Source organism: Cololabis saira, chromosome 14 (genome assembly GCF_033807715.1).
Source record: "Cololabis saira isolate AMF1-May2022 chromosome 14, fColSai1.1, whole genome shotgun sequence".
In the NCBI taxonomy this organism is placed as follows: Eukaryota; Metazoa; Chordata; class Actinopteri; order Beloniformes; family Belonidae; genus Cololabis; species Cololabis saira.
Window position 1 is genome coordinate 39558378 of NC_084600.1, and position 18370 is coordinate 39576747.

At 41.0% G+C, this 18370-nt stretch overlaps 1 protein-coding gene across 2 annotated transcripts in view; it reads left to right on the top strand.

Moving 5' to 3' along the window:
• si:dkeyp-23e4.3 (rho GTPase-activating protein 7) overlaps window positions 1-18370 on the top strand; it is a 70832-nt gene that overhangs the window by 49627 nt on the left and 2835 nt on the right. For both annotated transcript variants that reach the window (XM_061740593.1, XM_061740594.1), the window contains exons 10-16: window positions 762-921; window positions 2460-2658; window positions 2741-2945; window positions 5682-5796; window positions 7522-7749; window positions 9568-9797; window positions 12205-12378. In XM_061740593.1, coding sequence (XP_061596577.1) covers window positions 762-921; window positions 2460-2658; window positions 2741-2945; window positions 5682-5796; window positions 7522-7749; window positions 9568-9797; window positions 12205-12378 — 1311 coding nt within the window. The remainder of the gene's footprint in view (window positions 1-761; window positions 922-2459; window positions 2659-2740; window positions 2946-5681; window positions 5797-7521; window positions 7750-9567; window positions 9798-12204; window positions 12379-18370) is intronic.

Sequence of the window (18370 nt, forward strand, 5' to 3'; positions counted from 1 at the left end):
CTGAATAAAAAGATACTTCAATTGAGAATCTGCCAGTTTCATGGGAAATCTGCACAATTAAACAAAATATTCCAGCAAAAGAAGAGAAAACTAAAACGCCGGCCTTCAGTAATCCTCTCAAGTCTTATCATTTCAAGGATATAATCACCAATCCCAAAGTGATTACTTGATGATTAATAATACAGCAATTAACTACTGATGAGGACGGCGGATAGCACTCAAAGGCACTTTTCTTTTTTCAGGATGGCCAATTTGCCTCCGAGAGCCGCTGTAAGATGTCACAGAAAACGGGATGGATTAAAGAGAGCTGAAACATTTAGAGTACAAGAGAGATATCGTTGCTGCTTTAAAGCTGCAGAGCGACACGCGCTTTCATAACTTACAGGGATAAAAGGGGCCAGTGGGGATGAGCTTTCATTTCTGATTGTTGCTGTTGTTTCTTTTCTTCTTTTTTTGGGGGGGGGGCGTTTCCTCCAAAGTTAATGTGAGTCGTGTACACATTCACACATTTCAGTGATCACAAGGGATTTGGGTAATCGAAAAGGGTTTATTTGGCTCTTCGTTCAAACGGAAACAGCAGCAGCCAAGTGAAGTTTCTTTTCCTTTTTTCAACACTTGACTGAGATTGCAAATACTCAAGACATTTGGAAAATCAGCTTTTGAATGCCTATTTCAACTTGTTTCCGTAGCTTTGCTCTCCCTCTGCACGTGTTGACTGTTGACTTGCCTCCTAAACATCAGACGATGTTTTTACCTTGCAGGACTGTTCCCAAACCTCTGGGCAAGGCCAAGGCGACGGAGGTGAAAGGCCGGCAGGTGTTCGGGGTTCCCCTGCTCCTGGGAATCCAACAGACGGGAGAGCCACTTCCTCCCAGCATCATCAGAGCCCTGGTGTACCTGAGGACGCAGTGTCTGGACCAGGTAACCGAGCCGGTGGGACTGGGAGCCAGGTCTCGCTTCAAGGGGCATAAACGCAGCGGGAAAAACCATGTGTTCTTATTTTCTGTGACTTGATTCACTCGGGTCACAATTCAATTGTATTTATATAGCATATTACAACACAGGTTGTCTCTAGGCACTTTCCAGAGGCCCAGAACATAAACCCACGAGCAATTATTACATAAACAATGGAGGGTAAAAACTCCCATAGTTTGAGAAAAACCTTAAGCCAAACAGTGGCAAGGAAAAACTCCCCTTAAAGCTGGGCATACACTGTGCGATATTTTAAATCGTTTGATTCAGCCCCATCTCACACTGCACGACTAGATTGCGGAGTTCAAAAGTTCACAGCCCACGATTTATGGTCTCACACTGTACGACCCGATGCTCTGATGCTCCGTCTGGTCACACTATACGTTCATAATCTTCACTTCCGTCGGACTTCTGTGTACTGGAACTCGAGGCAGGTTTTGGGGCAGGGGTGGGCTGTGCCCACCCAAACGTGCATATACCGCAAAAGTTGTGTCTCAGCGGAGGGACCCGGTGTCCCAGGAAAATTAGCACAACAGAGAAGTGTTCGGAACAGCACACAGAGCACACATTAAAGGCTGATTTATGGTTCCGCGTTACACCAACGCAGAGCCTACGGTGTAGGGTACGCCGCGACCCGCACCCTACGCTGCGTTGGTGTAACGCGGAACCATAAATCAGCCTTTAGAAATTTGTGCCATTCTGTGTGGCGATAAATGAAAAAAGATTAGACAACGCCGTGATTGGACAAGGAATTGGCTGGGCAGACGTGGGAAATGTGGTCTTTTTTTCTGCTATTAAAACATGATTTGTAATGTGAATTTGCAACACTTTAAACTACAAATAATAGTTTTTGACGTGACATCAGAGATTGCGCATGCTCTCTGTGAAAGGATGAGTCCAATCGGGTCGTAGCACGACCAGGATTTCAAACACGTTTGATTTTCTTGCGAGCACACGATTGTGTGATGTGATCGGGAGCTCGTCGTGAGGTGCTAATCTCTCGTCCTTATCCCACGTATACTGCACGACCAACGATTGGGTCGAAATCCGGCCCGATCCAAAAAATAGTCGCACGACTGGAAAATCGGCTCAAAACGAGCTGATAATCGCACAGTGTATGCCCGGCTTTAGGAGGGAAGAAACCTGGACCAGGACCTGGATCATAAGGGGGGCCAGCTGGGCAGAGCAGGAAAAGAGAGAACAGACAGAGAGAATGAAGAACAGAGAAAGGAGAGACACAGACTCAATGGCTAAATGGTGCACTACAGGGATGACTATATAAACAGATGTGGTGGTCGGAGGGGGGGACTGATGGTCAAGGATGTCAGTAGGCATCCTACAGACATCTATAGACAGGTGGAAGCAGCAGTGGGATGATCAGAGGGGGGGCTGCAGGGCAGCATGCAGCTCCTGAAGCTCTGGCCTGCAAACAAGGAAACCCTTCTGAGTGAGAAATGTAAAGAAGTTTGTACCGCGTCCTCTCGTAGGTGGGTCTTTTCCGGAAGTCAGGGGTCAAGTCTCGTATCCAGTACCTGCGCGAGCTGGTGGAGTCGGACCCGGATGGAGTTTCATACGACGGCCAGTCGGCCTTCGACGTGGCCGACATGGTGAAGCAGTATTTCAGAGACCTCCCCGAACCCGTCTTCAGCAGCAAACTCTGCGAGTCCTTCCTCCACATCTACCAATGTAAGCGGCGAGCAAGCTCGCATCCACGTTGGCTTTTAGACCGTTTACACTATATATAATGAAAACGGTGGGCGTGTTGCAGATTTCCCGAAGGACCAGCAGCTGGTGGCGGCTCAGGCGGCCGTGCTGCTGCTCCCGGACGAGAACAGGGAGGCGCTGCGGACGCTGCTCTTCTTCCTGCGAGATGTCGTGGCCTGCGTGGATGAGAACCAGATGACCCCCACCAACATCGCCGTCTGCCTGGCGCCGTCTCTTTTCCACCTCAACACCATACAGAGAGACGTCAGGTGAGCCCAGCGACGCAGACACAGGTCTTAAAGTTTGTTTTTAAGAGCAACAACAGCCCACTCAGCTCTGTTAGGCATTTTGTAAAACATGAATAAATAAACAATGGAAATACCCATAATCTCAGTAGAAGACAGAGCAGGATCAAAGGTGTGAAGTGTCTGACCCACATCGCCGTGGTTATATAAGAGTAAACAGCAGTTACGTAACAACGTCAGCTGCCTCTCAGAGCTGCTCCAGTTTGGGTTTTAAAAAAAAAAAGTCCACGGACATCAGAGGAAGTTTCTCCTGAACAGTTTTTGCTGCTGGTTTCAGACATGAACTGTTGGCTTCATACTTCAGTTGATTTTTCTAGATTGTGTGTTTTTATTCCAGCCCTCGTGTAACACTGCATCACTTCATTTTTTTCAAATTCTCCAAAAAAAGAAAATATGATCCAACATTGTCAGGTTTCTAGCTGGGGTTGAAACCATCAGGGTTATTCAAATGTTTGATGTGTTTTTTTAACAGTTGTAATATACTAAAGTAATATTGATATGCACTCACTGGCCACTTTATCAGGTACACCTAGCTTGTACCGGGTCGGACCCTATTTTGCCGTCAGAACCGCCTTAATCCTTCGTGGCATAGACTCAACAAGGTCCTGGAAATATTCCTCAGAGAGCTTGGTCCATATTGTACGGAAGAGTATTAGGGCCAGGCAGGAGAAAAATAAAAATAATATTGGAGAGGAGGAAGATTTTTTTTTTCATTATGCACTTTGAGAAAAAAGTCGAAATGTCGAGAAAAAAGTCGAAATGTTGAGATTAATGTTGAAGTACAATTTCGAGAAAAAAAGTCAAAATGTTGAGAAAAAAGTCGAAATGTTAAGAAAAAAGTCGAGATTAATGTTGAAGTACAATTTCGAGAAAAAAAGTCGAAATGTCGAGAAAAAAGTCGAAATGTTGGGGAAAAAAGTCAAAATTTCGTGAATAAAGTTGAAATATTGAGAAAAAAGTCGAAATGTTGAGATTAATGTTGAAGTACAATTTCGAGAAAAAAAGTCGAAATGTTGAGAAAAAAGTCGAAATGTCGAGAAAAAAGTCGAAATGTCGAGAAAAAAGTCGAAATGTCGAGAAAAAAGTCGAAATGTTGAGAAAAAAGTCGAAAAGTTGAGATTAATGTTGAAGTAGAATTTCGAGAAAAAAGTCGAAATGTTAAGAAAAAAGTCGAAATGTTGAGAAAAAAGTCGAAATGTTGAGAAAAAAGTCAAAATTTTGTGAATAAAGTCGAAATTTTGAGAAAAAAGTCAAAATGTCGAGAAAAAGGTCGAAATTTTGAGAAAAAGGTCGAAATTTTGAGAAAAAAGCCAAAATTTTGAGAAAAAAGTCAAAATGTAGAGAAAAAAGTCGAGATTAATGTTGAAGTACAATTTTGAGAAAAAAAGTCGAAATGTCGAGAAAAAAGTCGATATGTTGGGGAAAAAAGTCAAAATTCGTGAATAAAGTTGAAATGTTGAGAAAAAAGGCGAAATTTTGTTTCAACATTAATCTCGACATTTCGACTTTTTTCTCGAAGTTCACAATAAAAAAAAAATCTTCCCCTCTCAAATATCTTTTCTCCTGCATGGCCCTAATACTCTTCCCGTAATATTGACATGATAGCATCACGCAGTTGTTGCAGATCTGTCGGCTGCACATCTATGATGCGAATCTCGTGTGTGAAAATCCCAACAGATCAGCAGTTTCTGAAATATTCAGACCAGCCCGTCTGGAACCAACAACCATGCCACGTTCAAAGTCACTTAAATCACCTTCTTCCCCATTCTGACGCTGGTTTGAACTGCAGCAGATCCTCTTGACCACGTCTACACGCCTAAATGCACTGAGTTGCTGCCACGTGATTGGCTGATTAGAAATGTGCCTTAAGCAGCTGGACAGGTGTAATAAAGTGGCTGGTGAGTGTATTATTTGTCTGTGTGCGTGTTGGCTGAAAACCTCGTCAGGATGCTGTGTAGGTGCCACCGAGACACGATTTCTCTTCCTCCTTTTGTTCCTTCGTTAGAAGTCAAGTTTCCGTACCGCTCCGTTCTCATGGATCACATCATTCCTGGACCGCATCCAGCTCTGTTTCTCTGTTTCTTTCTAGCACTTTTCTGCTTGTTTAAACTGAGTTTAAACAAAGATAAAAAGTTACATAACGGACTCAAACGCATCCCCTTATTAGAGAAGATATTTCCTATCACTTATTCGGTGATAGATTTCCAACTTGAACCGACATGAGAGAAGACAGAGAGGGGCAGAAACGGAGGATATGCAGGAAGATTAGATTGTATTATTAAGCAATTAAGTTGAGTTATAAATATCCACAATCTGTCTACTTAAGGGTGTGACCAAGATTGGCATGTATCCCTGGTTTAGAGTCAAATAAAAATACTATTTTAAGCATTCAACAGTAGGACATGGGGTTAAAATCTTTCTATGAGAGTTAACTCAAATACTGCATATTACAAGTCATAAAAACATGGTTCTCAAAGCTACGACGCACACGGACATTTCTAAATTCCAAGGATTATTATCTTACGTTCCAGCTTTATAAAGTTTTGCACGATGTAAAAATGACACCAAATGTTTTGCATGAAGATAATCCAAACGGCTTTTACTAGCTCCAGGATGTTACTTTCCATGCGAAGGGGACTCTCTCCCGTAGGAGATGATGAAAGTGACCGTGATATCGACATCCTGTGTTTTGGCTTTCAGGTCCAGTCACAGGAAGTACAGCCTGGGCCGGCCGGACCAGCGGGACCTGAGCGAGAACCTGGCGGCCACGCAGGGCCTGGCCAGCATGATCACCGAGGCCCAGAGGCTTTTCCAGGTACCGCCCGCCTGCTCCACTCACACACTATTTGCTTTGTGGCTTGGTTCTTTTCACTGTCAATAGGGGATCGAGTTGTAAAAAATAAATCAGGGGGGATGGTGGATTTTATCATATGGGGACAGATAATTTGTGCTGATTACAAATAATATAATATATTACAAATAATAGCACTGACCAAAACAGCTGCAGAAATACTGCAGGAATGACATAGCAGCAGTTAAATGCAGCCTTCTGTAAGCTTTAAATATCCACTGGGCTTACATCAAATACATCAAAACACAACAATAAAAAACACTTTTCTGAACTTATCAATATGACTCTGTCCTTCACAGGATAAGTAACATGGATCACTGCAAAAACTCACAATCTTAACAAGAGTATTTGTCTTATTTCTAGTTAAAATGTCTCATTTTAGTAAAAAAGACTCATCACTGGAAAAAACAACAATTTTCACCTGTTTCAGTAGATTTTCACTTGAAATAAGTAGAAAAATCTGCCAGTGGAAGAAGATTTTTTTGCTTGTAATGAGAAGATAAGTCTTGTCCCACTGGCAGATTTCCCTACTTAATTCAAGTGAAAATTTACTTGAAACAGGTGAAAATTGTCAAATAAGTTATTTTTCTGGTGATGACTCTAAATGTTGAAATAGCAGTAAAACCACATTCATTGATGAAATGACATAAGGGATGGAAAGGGGGGATGATTTGGACCGTTTTTATTTCAGGGGGGATGCCATCCCCCCTCATCCCCCCTCAACTCCAGTACTGGTAATAAGAACAAACTCAGTAAGATTGTCAGCATGTCTAGCAAGATTGTAGGCCGACAACAAGTCAGTTTGTCACGGCTCTGTGAATCCCGTGTGACTGGGACAGGGAGGATAATATGCAGTGATATATTTCATCCCCTCAATGCAGAATACCGTATTTTCTGGACTATAAGCCGCACCTGCATACAAGCCGCACCCGCTCTATTTAAAAAAAAAAAAGATATGCAAGCCGCAGATATTTATGTTGTTAGATTAGATATTTACTACATGCACAGAAGGATTTTGAACTGTAAATGATGTACATGTTTGTACCTAAATATATCCTTTCCTAACAGTGTCTTTTAACACGGCAGCAACTGATTAAAACTGATTAAAACTGGACAGAACCAAGAGAAAATAACCAACATTTATTTATCTGTTTATCTGTTTGAAATCTGCTTCTACCTACTTCTATCTGCTAAAGAAGAAGTAGCGTATTCTTCTTTGCATTTGTTTTGTCTTAGTTTTGTTTCTAATTCCGGTTAGAGCGCCCCGAGCGGTGGAAGAAAAATCCACAGAATAGCCGCACCTTTGTACAAGCTGCATGGTTGAAAAGCTATGAAAAAAGTAGCAGTTTATAGTCCAGAAAATATCAGAAAAATCTGCTAAATAAATTATAGATGTATTATTAATCTCATAATCCACTAGGTTTGGTGTGATGCACTTTAGGATCAAAGATTCTATTCATTGTGTTACGTTATGTTATTGTATAGTGTTGTACTATACTGCACTTAATCATTCTATGTCGAATTGTCTTGTGTATTGTGGTTTTGTAGTTTTTTTGACTATGTATTCTGACTGCCACAGATGCAAAAAGAATTTCCGAAAGGACAATAAATTGAAACTAACTAACTAACTAAGCAGGACACAGTTTTATTACCGAAAATCCATCTTAATGAGTACAATCTCCTCTGTAGCTTCCAGAGTTTTGGCCCGGCCAAAACTTGAGCCTCTCAGAGATCCCGCCCTGTGAGGAGTCCAGGGGGGGCTCGGCTCTCTCCAGTCGGGACGGGGGAGACGATGAGCTGGAGGAGCGACGGAGCAGACTGCAGCTCAGCACCCAGCAGCTTCTCCAGGACCAGGAGCAGAGTGAGGGCTGGGAGAGACACCCCGCTCCGGAGCACGTGACCCTGGCCTCCAAGAAGGTAAACGGAGCACCCGTTTCAAATGTACAGAAGAGTATTAGGGCCAGGCAGGAGAAAAATAAAAATAATATTTTAGAGGAGGAAGATTTTTTTTTCATTATGCACTTCGAGAAAAAAGTCGAAATGTTGAGAAAAAAGTCGAAAAGTCGAGATTAATGTTGAAGTAGAATTTCGGGAAAAAAGTCGAAATGTTGAGAAAAAAGTCGAAATGTTGAGTAAAAAGTCGAAATGTTGAGTAAAAAGTCGAAATGTTGAGAAAAAAAGTCGAAATGTTGAGAAAAAAGTCGAAATGTTGAGTAAAAAGTCAAAATGTTGAGTAAAAAGTCGAAATGTCGAGAAAAAAGTCGAAATGTTGAGAAAAAAGTCGAAATGTTAAGAAAAAAGTCGAAATGTTGAGAAAAAAAGTCGAAATGTTGAGAAAAAAGTCGAAATGTTAAGAAAAAAGTCGAAATGTTGAGAAAAAAAGTCGAAATGTTGAGAAAAAAGTCGAAAAGTCGAGATTAATGCTGAAGTAGAATTTCGAGAAAAAAGTCGAAATGTTGAGAAAAAAGTCGAAATGTTAAGAAAAAAGTCGAAATGTTGAGAAAAAAAGTTGAAATGTTGAGAAAAAAGTCGAAAAGTTAAGAAAAAAGTCGAAATGTTAAGAAAAAAGTCGAAATGTTGAGAAAAAAGTCGAAATGTTGAGTAAAAGGTCGAAATGTTGAGTAAAAAGTCGAAATGTTGAGAAAAAAGTCGAAATGTTGAGAAAAAAGTCGAAATGTCGAGAAAAAAGTCGAAATGTCGAGAAAAAAGTGGAAATGTTCAGAAAAAAGTCGAAATGTCGAGAAAAAAGTGGAAATGTCATGAAAAAAGTCGAAAAGTCGAGATTAATGTTGAAGTAGAATTTCGAGAAAAAAGTCGAAATGTTGAGAAAAAAGTCGAAATGTTAAGAAAAAAGTCGAGATGTTGAGAAAAAAGTCGAAAAGGTGAGATTAATGTTGAAGTAGAATTTCGAGAAAAAAGTCGAAATGTTGAGAAAAAAGTCGAAAAGTCGAGATTAAAGTCGAAATGTCGAGAAAAAAGTCGAAATGTTCAGAAAAAAGTCGAAATGTCGAGAAAAAAGTGGAAATGTTCAGAAAAAAGTCGAAATGTCGAGAAAAAAGTGGAAATGTCATGAAAAAAGTTGAAAAGTCGAGATTAATGTTGAAGTAGAATTTCGAGAAAAAAGTCAAAATGTTGAGAAAAAAGTCGAAATGTTGAGAAAAAAGTTGAAATGTTGAGAAAAAAGTCGAAATGTCGAGAAAAAAGTCGAGATTAATGTTGAAGTAGAATTTCGAGAAAAAAGTCGAAATGTTGAGAAAAAAGTCGAAACGTCGAGAAAAAAGTCGAAATGTTGAGAAAAAAGTCGAAATGTTAAGAAAAAAGTCAAAATGTTGAGAAAAAAGTCGAAATGTTAAGGAAAAAGTCGAAATGTTGAGGAAAATGTTGAGAAAAAAGTCGAAATGTTAAGGAAAAAGTCAAAATGTTGAGAAAAAAGTCAACATCTACTGAGCCTAAGTTTCATTCTCAATAGCAGTAGCTGGGTTAAAATACATAGAGAAAGCCATTATCAACCCAAAGAATAATGACAAAAATCTAGCGGGTAGACAGTATCCCATCTACTCACACCATTCAAGGCTCTGATTACACATGATACATTCCTATTCAGTGGACTGACAGCATTTGAAGCCGCTGAAACGGAGGATGTGTGGGCTCCTAAAGACGTCTACTTCTCGATCGTCCGAACCAGTGACCCAGACGGATCTGCCGACCTCTCATCCCGACTCCGTGTGTCCTCAGGTGAACGACGGCCACCTGCTGTGCATGTGGCGCGGCTGCGTGGAGGTGGACGCGCCGCAGCAGGAGCTGCTGCAGCGGCTGCTGCGGGAGCCGCAGCTCTGGGAGCCCAACCTGCGTCAGTCCGCCGTCGTCCAGACCCTGTCCAAGGACGCCGAGCTGTACCGCTGCGTCCTGCAGGGCCCGGGCCACAGCCTGGGCTGGCAGCCCCCGCAGGAGCACCTGCTGCTCAGGTAATGAGGCAGAGACGGGGCCGCGGGCTCCGCAGAGCTGAAAGTACCCTCAAAGTGTCAGCTCTACTCAAACTGAAACGAGAGCACACTTCTCCGTCTGAGGGGGTTATGAAACTTTAATCCAGCGCTGAAGTCAGATGAGACATGGCAGCATTTGCAGTTCCACAGCGTCGCTTTGCGCCTTTGTTCTTTCGTGTTCCCCCTCTTTATGGCAGCTTACACACACACGTCTTTTGTAGGAAATGAAAATGAGTGCATCCTCGTAATGAATTCAGTGCTCGTTTCCAACATATTTAATGAAAATTGCAAGATCAACATTGCCGTCTTTGATAAAAGGGAGTGCTGCAGCCGCTTTGAGTCTTTGAGCTATTTAATACTTAATCGCGACTCCTGTAAACAACGCAGACGCATTGTTAGCCGCTCAAACTGAACACTTTTGTAGAAATCCAGACACGATGTATATACAGGACTGTCTCAGAAAATTCCAATATTGTGATTTTCTGTAATGCAATTACAAAAACTAGATTCATTACAAATCAACTGAAATATTGCAAGCCTTTTATTATTTTAATGTTGGTGATCATGGCTTACAGATTAAGAAAACTCAAATATCCTATCTCAAAAAATTTGAATATTCTGGGAATCCTAATCTTAAACTGTTAGCTATAATCAGCAATATTAAAATAATAAAAGGCTTGCAATATTTCAGTTTATTTGTAATGAATCCAGAATGTATGACATTTTAGTTTTTTTTAATTGCATTACAGAAAATAAAGAACTTGAACTTAAACAATGCACATATATATGCCTTTTATATATGGTTTTAACCAGCATGGTACTAACCATTAATATGTGTGCAGACAAGGTAAAAAAAAAGAAATCCAGACATGAATCCACAAGTTTACTTCGAGTTAAGAGCGTTTTTAGGGCCCGAGCACTTACAGTGTGAAGGCCTTTGCATGCAAGCCAGGCCTGGCGAAAAATTTGATATTTCATGGTTTGCATTAATGGGCGTGGCCTAACGGCTCAACAGCGCCCGCTTGAAAACTTTGTGCCTCAAGCCCCACAATACGGTTTGACGTACATGCACGAAAATCGGTACACACCTGTATCATGTCACAACTTAAAGAAAAGCCTCTTGGCGCCATGGCCGAAACCGAACAGGAAGCCGGCCATCTTAATTAATCATGTAATTTTGGCGCAAATTATGCCATTTCTTCGGCCGTTAATACGGCCCGAACCGTAACGTGCACCCAGGTGTGTTATACATCAAAATGTGCGACGATGCACATTACTTTTCTCAGTCAAAAGCGTTACCGTGGCAACGCTAGACGCCAAAAAGCGCGCCCACCCTTCATCTGATTGGTCCATATTTGATAGTTCCCCAAAAGTCACCAAATTTTGCACGCAAGCCAGGCCTGGCGATAAATTTGATACTTCATGGTTTGCATGAATGGGCGTGGCCTAATGGCTCAACAGCGCCCCCTAGAAAACTTTTCTCTGCCATAGCTTTTGAACAGGTCCTTGACCTTCATTGGCCTGAATTAGCCCCGCCCCTTCTTCGGATTGGTTTGCCCCTATTTTCTGTTAGAACTTTTGAATGGTTTGATTAGGGCTGTGCGATTAATCGATTTTAAATCTAAATCGGATTTATTAATCAAAATCAATGTTAAAAAAGGAAAATCGGAAAATGGATTTTCCTTTTTTGCAGCTGTCTGCATTACAGACAGAGCTCGTCTAGTCATCTTTGTTTGGTCAAGAAAATTGTAAATGTTGTCACTTTACTAAACTCAAGGAGGATTTACAGTATCTTTCAATTGCACTTCATTCCCAATAGGGAAATGTGTTTGCTATTTTTCTTTAAGAATAAAGATAAAATATTTGAAACAATTTATTCCATTGTCTTTTGTAGTTTTACCAAAAAAATCGAAATCGAAAATCGGGTTTTCAGAGAAAAAAATCGGGATTTTATTTTTGTCCAAAATCGCCCAGCCCTAGGTTTGATACAAAGAGTCGTGGGTGGTGTCATCGGACTCTGTTTTGAGTACTTGACCTTTATTGGTGCAAATTATCCCCGCCCTTTTTTCTGATTGGTCGACATTTCATAATTCCATAATTCCTATTTTCGGCCATAACTTTTGAATGGTTTGACATAAAGAGTCGTGGGTGGTGTCATCGGACATGGTTTTGAATCCTTTGACCATAATTGGTGTGAATTAGCCCCGCCCCTTCTTCTGATTGGTTGTCCCTATTTTCTGTTAGAACTTTTGAATGGTTTGACATAAAGAGTCGTGGGTGGTGTCATCGGACTCAGTTTTGAGTCCTTGACCTTAATTGGTGCAAATTGCCCGTGCGAGGCCCCGTTCATCACTGCTTGCAGCTTTAATTGGGCTTGTCTGTCGTCCAGGACCTGGCAGGCCGACCCGTCCTCCGGCCCGCTCTACGTCTCCTCCGTGTCCACGGAGCACCCCGAGGTGCCGACGGAGGGGGTCCGGCCCCTCGTGCACTCCTGCCTGTACCTGCTGGAGCCCACGGGGGCCATCAAGACCCGGCTGACGCACATGTGTCGGACAGATACGAGGTGAGGGTCCGATTAATCCGCAGTGAGCCCGGACGGCGGCGTGGAAGCAGATGTCAATCATGTTTTTTATTACTTTATTCAACTTAAAACGGGAGAATGAGTTCTTCAGATGAGACTCGGAGGATTTAAGCCAGCAAAGAGCGTATTAAAAGAAGTTATCTGGAGAGCGCCTCGTCCATCTTATCTCCGTTAATTAAGATTGCTGCGGTTCTGACCTCAGCTCATATTCAGCAGGTGAAGCATCTTTTCAAAGGGCACGAGAAAAAGACGTTGCTGCAGACTTTTTCTGAAGCATACGTGATCAGTTTGACCGTGAGCATCGCCCCAGGCCCCACTGGTTTCAGACGCGTAGGTGAACTGAACCTCACTGCAGCTGAAAGTGGGTCGGATCGTCAAACTTCCCGGTAACCAGTACTGGAGTTGAGGGGGGATGAGGTAAATAAAAACAGTCAAAATCATCCCCCCTGTAAAACTGCCATCCCCCCTTTCCATCCCTTATGTCATTTCATCAATGAATGTGGTTTTACTGCTATTTCAACATTTAGAATCATCACCAGAAAAATGTGACAATTTTCACCTGTTTCAAGTACATTTTCACTTGAAATAAGTAGAAAAATCTGCCAGTGGGACAAGATTTATCTTATTACAAGCAAAAAAATCTTGTTCCACTGGCAGATTTTTCTACTTATTTCCAGTGAAAATCTACTTGAAACAGGTGAAAATTGTTGTTTTTTCCAGTGATGAGTCTTGTTTTAAGTGTAATGAGATTTTTTTTTACTAAAATGAGACATTTTAACTAGAAATAAGACAAATATTCTTAAGATTTTGCATTTTTGCAGTGATCCATGTTACTTATCCTGTGAAGGACAGAGTCATATTGATAAGTTCAGAAAAGTGTTTTTTATTGTTGTGTTTTGATGTATTTGATGTAAGCCCAGTGGATATTTAAAGCTTACAGAAGGCTGCATTTAACTGCTGCTATGTCATTCCTGCAGTATTTCTGCAGGTGTTTTGGTCAGTGCTATTATTTGTAATATATTAAATTATTTGTAATCAGCACAAATTATCTGTCCCCATATGATAAAATCCACCATCCCCCCTGATTCTTTTTTTTACAACTCGAGTACTGCCGGTAACGGTGCAGGAAGCACGACTCAGTTACTGGAAGTGTTTCCCGAGTGCACGGAGGCTTTTTCCTGCTGAAATCCTGCTCACTGTCTGACTCTTAAACCCCCTTTGTTTTCCTGTTTGATCTCACTGTTTGCAAACTAATGATTGTCAAGAGTCTGAGGCGGCTCGCATGTCTGAGCTCGGCGAGAGCAGATGCACAAACGGCCGTAACGAGAACCAAAGCGAGATGCAAGCAAAAGATTACGAGGCTGTTTGACTGCGTGGACTCCAGCCAGATTCGGAGAGGAGTACGAAACAAAGCAGCTCTGACACATGACTTAATTTCTTCAACACTGAATGTTTACTTTCCTTGCGTTTGGAATACTAGGAAGAGTGAAAGGATATAGATATTTTTAACCCTTTAGAGCAGGGGTCGGCAACCTGCGGCTCCGGAGCCGCATGCGGCTCTTTAGCGCCGCCCTAGTGGCTCTTGGAGCTTTTTCAAAAATGTTTGACCTTTTTTCTTTTTCTTTTTTGCTTTTTTTCCTTTTCTCAACATTTCGATTTTTTTCTCGAAATTTTGACTTTTTTCTCGACATTTCAGCTTTTTTCTCAACATTTCGACTTTTTTCTCGAAACTTTGACTTTTTGACTATTTCCTAAAAATTTTGACTTTTTTCTCAACATTTTGACTTTTTTCTCGAGGTTTTGACTTTTTTTCTCGACATTTCGACTTTTTTCTCAAAATTTTGATTTTTTTTCTCTACATTTCAACTTTTTTCTCAACATTTTTACTTTTTTCTCGACATTTCGACTTTTTTCTTGAAATTTTGATTTTTTTTCTCTACATTTCAACTTTTTTCTCAACATTTTTACTTTTTTCTCGACATTTCGACTTTTTTCTTGAAATTTTTACTTTGACTATTTCCTCGAAATTTCGACTTTTTTCTCAACATTTCGACTTTTTTCTAGAAATTTTGACTTTTTGACTATTTCCTCGAATTTCGACTTTTTTCTCGAAGTTTTGACTTTTTTTCTCGACATTTCGACTTTTTTCTCAAAATTTTGATTTTTTTTCTCTACATTTCAACTTTTTTCTCAACATTTTTACTTTTTTCTCGACATTTCAGCTTTTTTCTCAACATTTCGACTTTTTTCTCGAAATTTTGACTTTTTTCTCGACATTCACTTTTTTCGCGAAATTTTGACTATTTCCTCGAAATTTCGACTTTTTTCTCTAAGTTTTGACTTTTTTTCTCGACATTTCGACTTTTTTCTAAAAATTTTGATTTTTTTTCTCAACATTTCAACTTTTTTCTCAACATTTTAACTTTTTTCTTGACATTTCAATTTTTTTCTCGACATTTCAACTTTTTTCTCGACATTTCAACTTTTGTCTCGAAGCGCATAATGAATAAAAAAATAATTCCCCAGTTATAACTAATATAGAAACATGCAGCATGTGTTTTCTTCATTCTAAGGCTTATACAAGACTTTTAATTTTTTGCGGCTCCAGAAATATTTGTTTTTTGTGTTTTTAGCCCAATATGGCTCTTTCAACATTTTGCGTTGCCGACCCCTGATCTAGAGGGTTAAAAGTCCCATCAACAGTACCAACCAACCTCAGTCCAAACCCTTAAAGGACCAGCACAGATTTGCATATCTTCCAATACTGTAATGTGACCCCATTACTCACTGAGCTCGCTAGCACTAGCCGCCCAAATCAAATTCAGATCTCCCCCACACAGTGACAGCTGCGTAAATTCAGTTAGTTTATGCCTTTTTGTTGTCGGGGAGTGTCGACCTCAGCCAAGACTGCTCTCGTTTAAGCTTTCAAGATGATGAAACGAGCCCATGAACGCTATCAGAGCAAAGTTTCCTCTCCGTGCAGAAGTTTGAGCGATGCTCCTCACTTCTAAGTCTCCGCTAAATGAACCAAATCTTTCCGTCGTTGCCGCCGACTCGCTAACTCGCCCTGAAACCGGGCGTCTTAGGAGAAAAAAAAAAAAACCACTGATCTCAAAGCTTGTGAGAGCGGAGACAGTGACTCACAACATCAAAAAGCGGGAGGACAGATTTGATCTGGAACTGTGTGATTATCTCAGCAGGCTTTGCGTCCGCCCATTACCGCGGAGCTGACGGGATCACCGCCGCAATCGCACACTCGTGCCGCCTCCTGATGAACAGAGCAGCCTCTGTGCACTGATAGACGGCAGCATTTAACTGAAAACTGTTATCTGGAGCAACGCAGAGGCAAAAATAAGCCTCATTTCCATCATCATTTACGGCATCAGAGCGGCATCGGTCCCCCCACGTTACGCAACAGCGATCGGGGGGAAGAAAGGAGCGGAAACACCCAGAGGGATGAATGTTTTCACCCTTTCCTTTGTCTGTCGTGCACTTCCTCCCTGCCACTCCCCCCCTCGCCCTCCGTTTCCTGAGCCTTCTCCGCCGCGCCAGCCTGTCTTGGGATTGCTGTGGCATTAATTTGAAGAGCTAGTTGGCGTCCGAGGCGAGCAGGCGGCAGATCCTCGGCGTCAAGGTCACGGGAGAATTTCACGGAGCGGGCCTGTGAGACGGACCCCCGGCTCCCCCGGAGGAAATAAAGGATGTTATTTCCTCGGTGACGGGGGGAGGGGATGGCAGCTTCAGTTGGCAACTTCTTTCATTTTTAGATCATGTATTAAAGAGCCGTTTCAGTGGTGGAGTTTCTGTTACTTGTTTGACATTTAGCCCGAGGGCTGGAACATTCCAGCTTTGGAGCAAATATCTGTCGCCACCCAGGTAACATATTTCTCCAGGGAAGTTCCTTCTATCAGTGCAGAAACTTTACCGACTTCCAAGGTGATCTGAGAGGGGGAAAAGTCTTGGAGAGGTCAAGACTCTGCAATACTTGTAGTAAACTTTAATATTTGACCAACCCATTTAGTTTTGTCCCTCAAGAATGAGGCCGGGCTTAGTTATTTTTGTAACATCCAGGCCGTTGCCAAGTTGCATCTCGGGAGTTAATACGTGCTGCGTTTAATTCTGCAATAACCAAACTGTAACATGAAATGAGGCGTCAAATAACATCAAATATTTGCAGAGGTGTCAAGTAACGAAGTACAAATACTTCGTTACCTTACTTATGTAGAAATTTTGGTTATCTATACTTCACTGGAGTAATTATTTTTCAGTAGGGCTGGGCGGTAGGGACTAAAAAATGTATCACGATAATTTCTGGCATTTATCCTGATAACGATAAAAATGACGATAAAAAAATACCAATTCAACTCCACCTTTTTAACTATAAATCTATCTCGCTCTCAGATCTGCCATGTTTGTTACACAAAAACATCATCATCAACGGGAATTTTTCTTTCTTTCTTTCTTTCTTTCTTTCTTTCTTTCTTTCTTTCTTTCTTTCTTTCTTTCTTTCTTTCTTTCTTTCTTTCTTTCTTTCTTTCTTTCTTTCTTTCTTTCTTTCTTTCTTTCAGGCTCATTTCCTTCCTTCCTTCTTTTTTCCCTTCCTTCCTTCTTTCCTCCTGCTCTCTCCTTCCTTCTTCCTTTCCTTTTTTCTCCCTTCCTTCTCCCCTTTCCTTCCTTCCTTCCTTCACGTACGTTGTGCGTGGATTTAACACAGAACCATAAATCAACTTTACACAAAAACGTCATCAACGGGAATTTATCGTTTTTACCGTGAGATGAAAAATTCTTACCGTGGGGAATTTTTTTGACGGTTTATCGTGAACGGTAAAATATCGCTCATTCCTATTTTTCAGACGACTTTTTACTTTTACTCCTTACATTTTCACGCAATTATCTGTACTTTTTACTCCTTACATTTTAAAAACAGGCTCGTTACTCTATTTCATTTCGGCCTTTAAAAAAAACTATCCAGTTAAATTGCTCCATCCAGTGAGATTATTGACACTACTGTCCAATAAACAGAAAATTGCATTCCTTGGGGGTGAAAATATGGGTCTAGAGCCCTAAATAATCTTTCTATGTGACTTAATTCTAGAGATATGGAGTTTTTTGGGCAAAAAATGACCTTGGAAATTAAATTTGACCTTCAACATGACCTTGAAATAGGAAATTTATCTCAGAATTGAATTCGTGGCACCAAAAAAGTAGAGAAAGTGACAATATACAACAATCTAGGACTAAGGGAAGCTGAGATATGACATTTGGTCTTTTCGGCGGGAGCCATTTTGAATTTTCTGCAAACTGGCCACTAGGGGGCGTCACCATTTGTTTGCGATGGTTTTTGAAAACCTTATGTCCATAACTAACACCATGCCAAATATCAAAAACTTGTCACCAAGTGCACAATCTTTATGATTTTTGACAATTCCCTCCCAGCTAGTACTTCACTGGAGTCATTATCTTTTCGGACGACTTTTTACTTTTACTCCTTACATTTTCACGCAATTATCTGTACTTTTTACTCCTTACATTTTAAAAACAGCCTTGTTACTTTCATTTCGGCCTTTAAAAAAAACTATCCAGTTAAATTGCTCCATCCGGATAGAGTGAATTTGGTTGTGGTTGTTTCAGATGTTCTTGTCCAGTTTTGTTCTTACATCCGTTCCCTCAGATTCCTGCAACTAAACTTGGATGTAATTCCAATAAAGGTTAGGATAAATGATAACATGCCTCTGAAGTTTGACTTTTTGCACCATTACAATACTTATAGGCAACTAGTCATCATATCTCCTGCTCTCTGAAACACATGTTAATGCTCAATAGTACACTATGGGCCCGATTCACTAAGATCCTAAATAAAGAGTACTAAATTGCGTGTGCACTGAAAAAGTTTGCACGTGCTGTTGTTGTGTGTTTTGCGGGTGATCAACTAAGAATGCGTGCGCAATTAACAGGTGCAAATAGCAGTATTTAA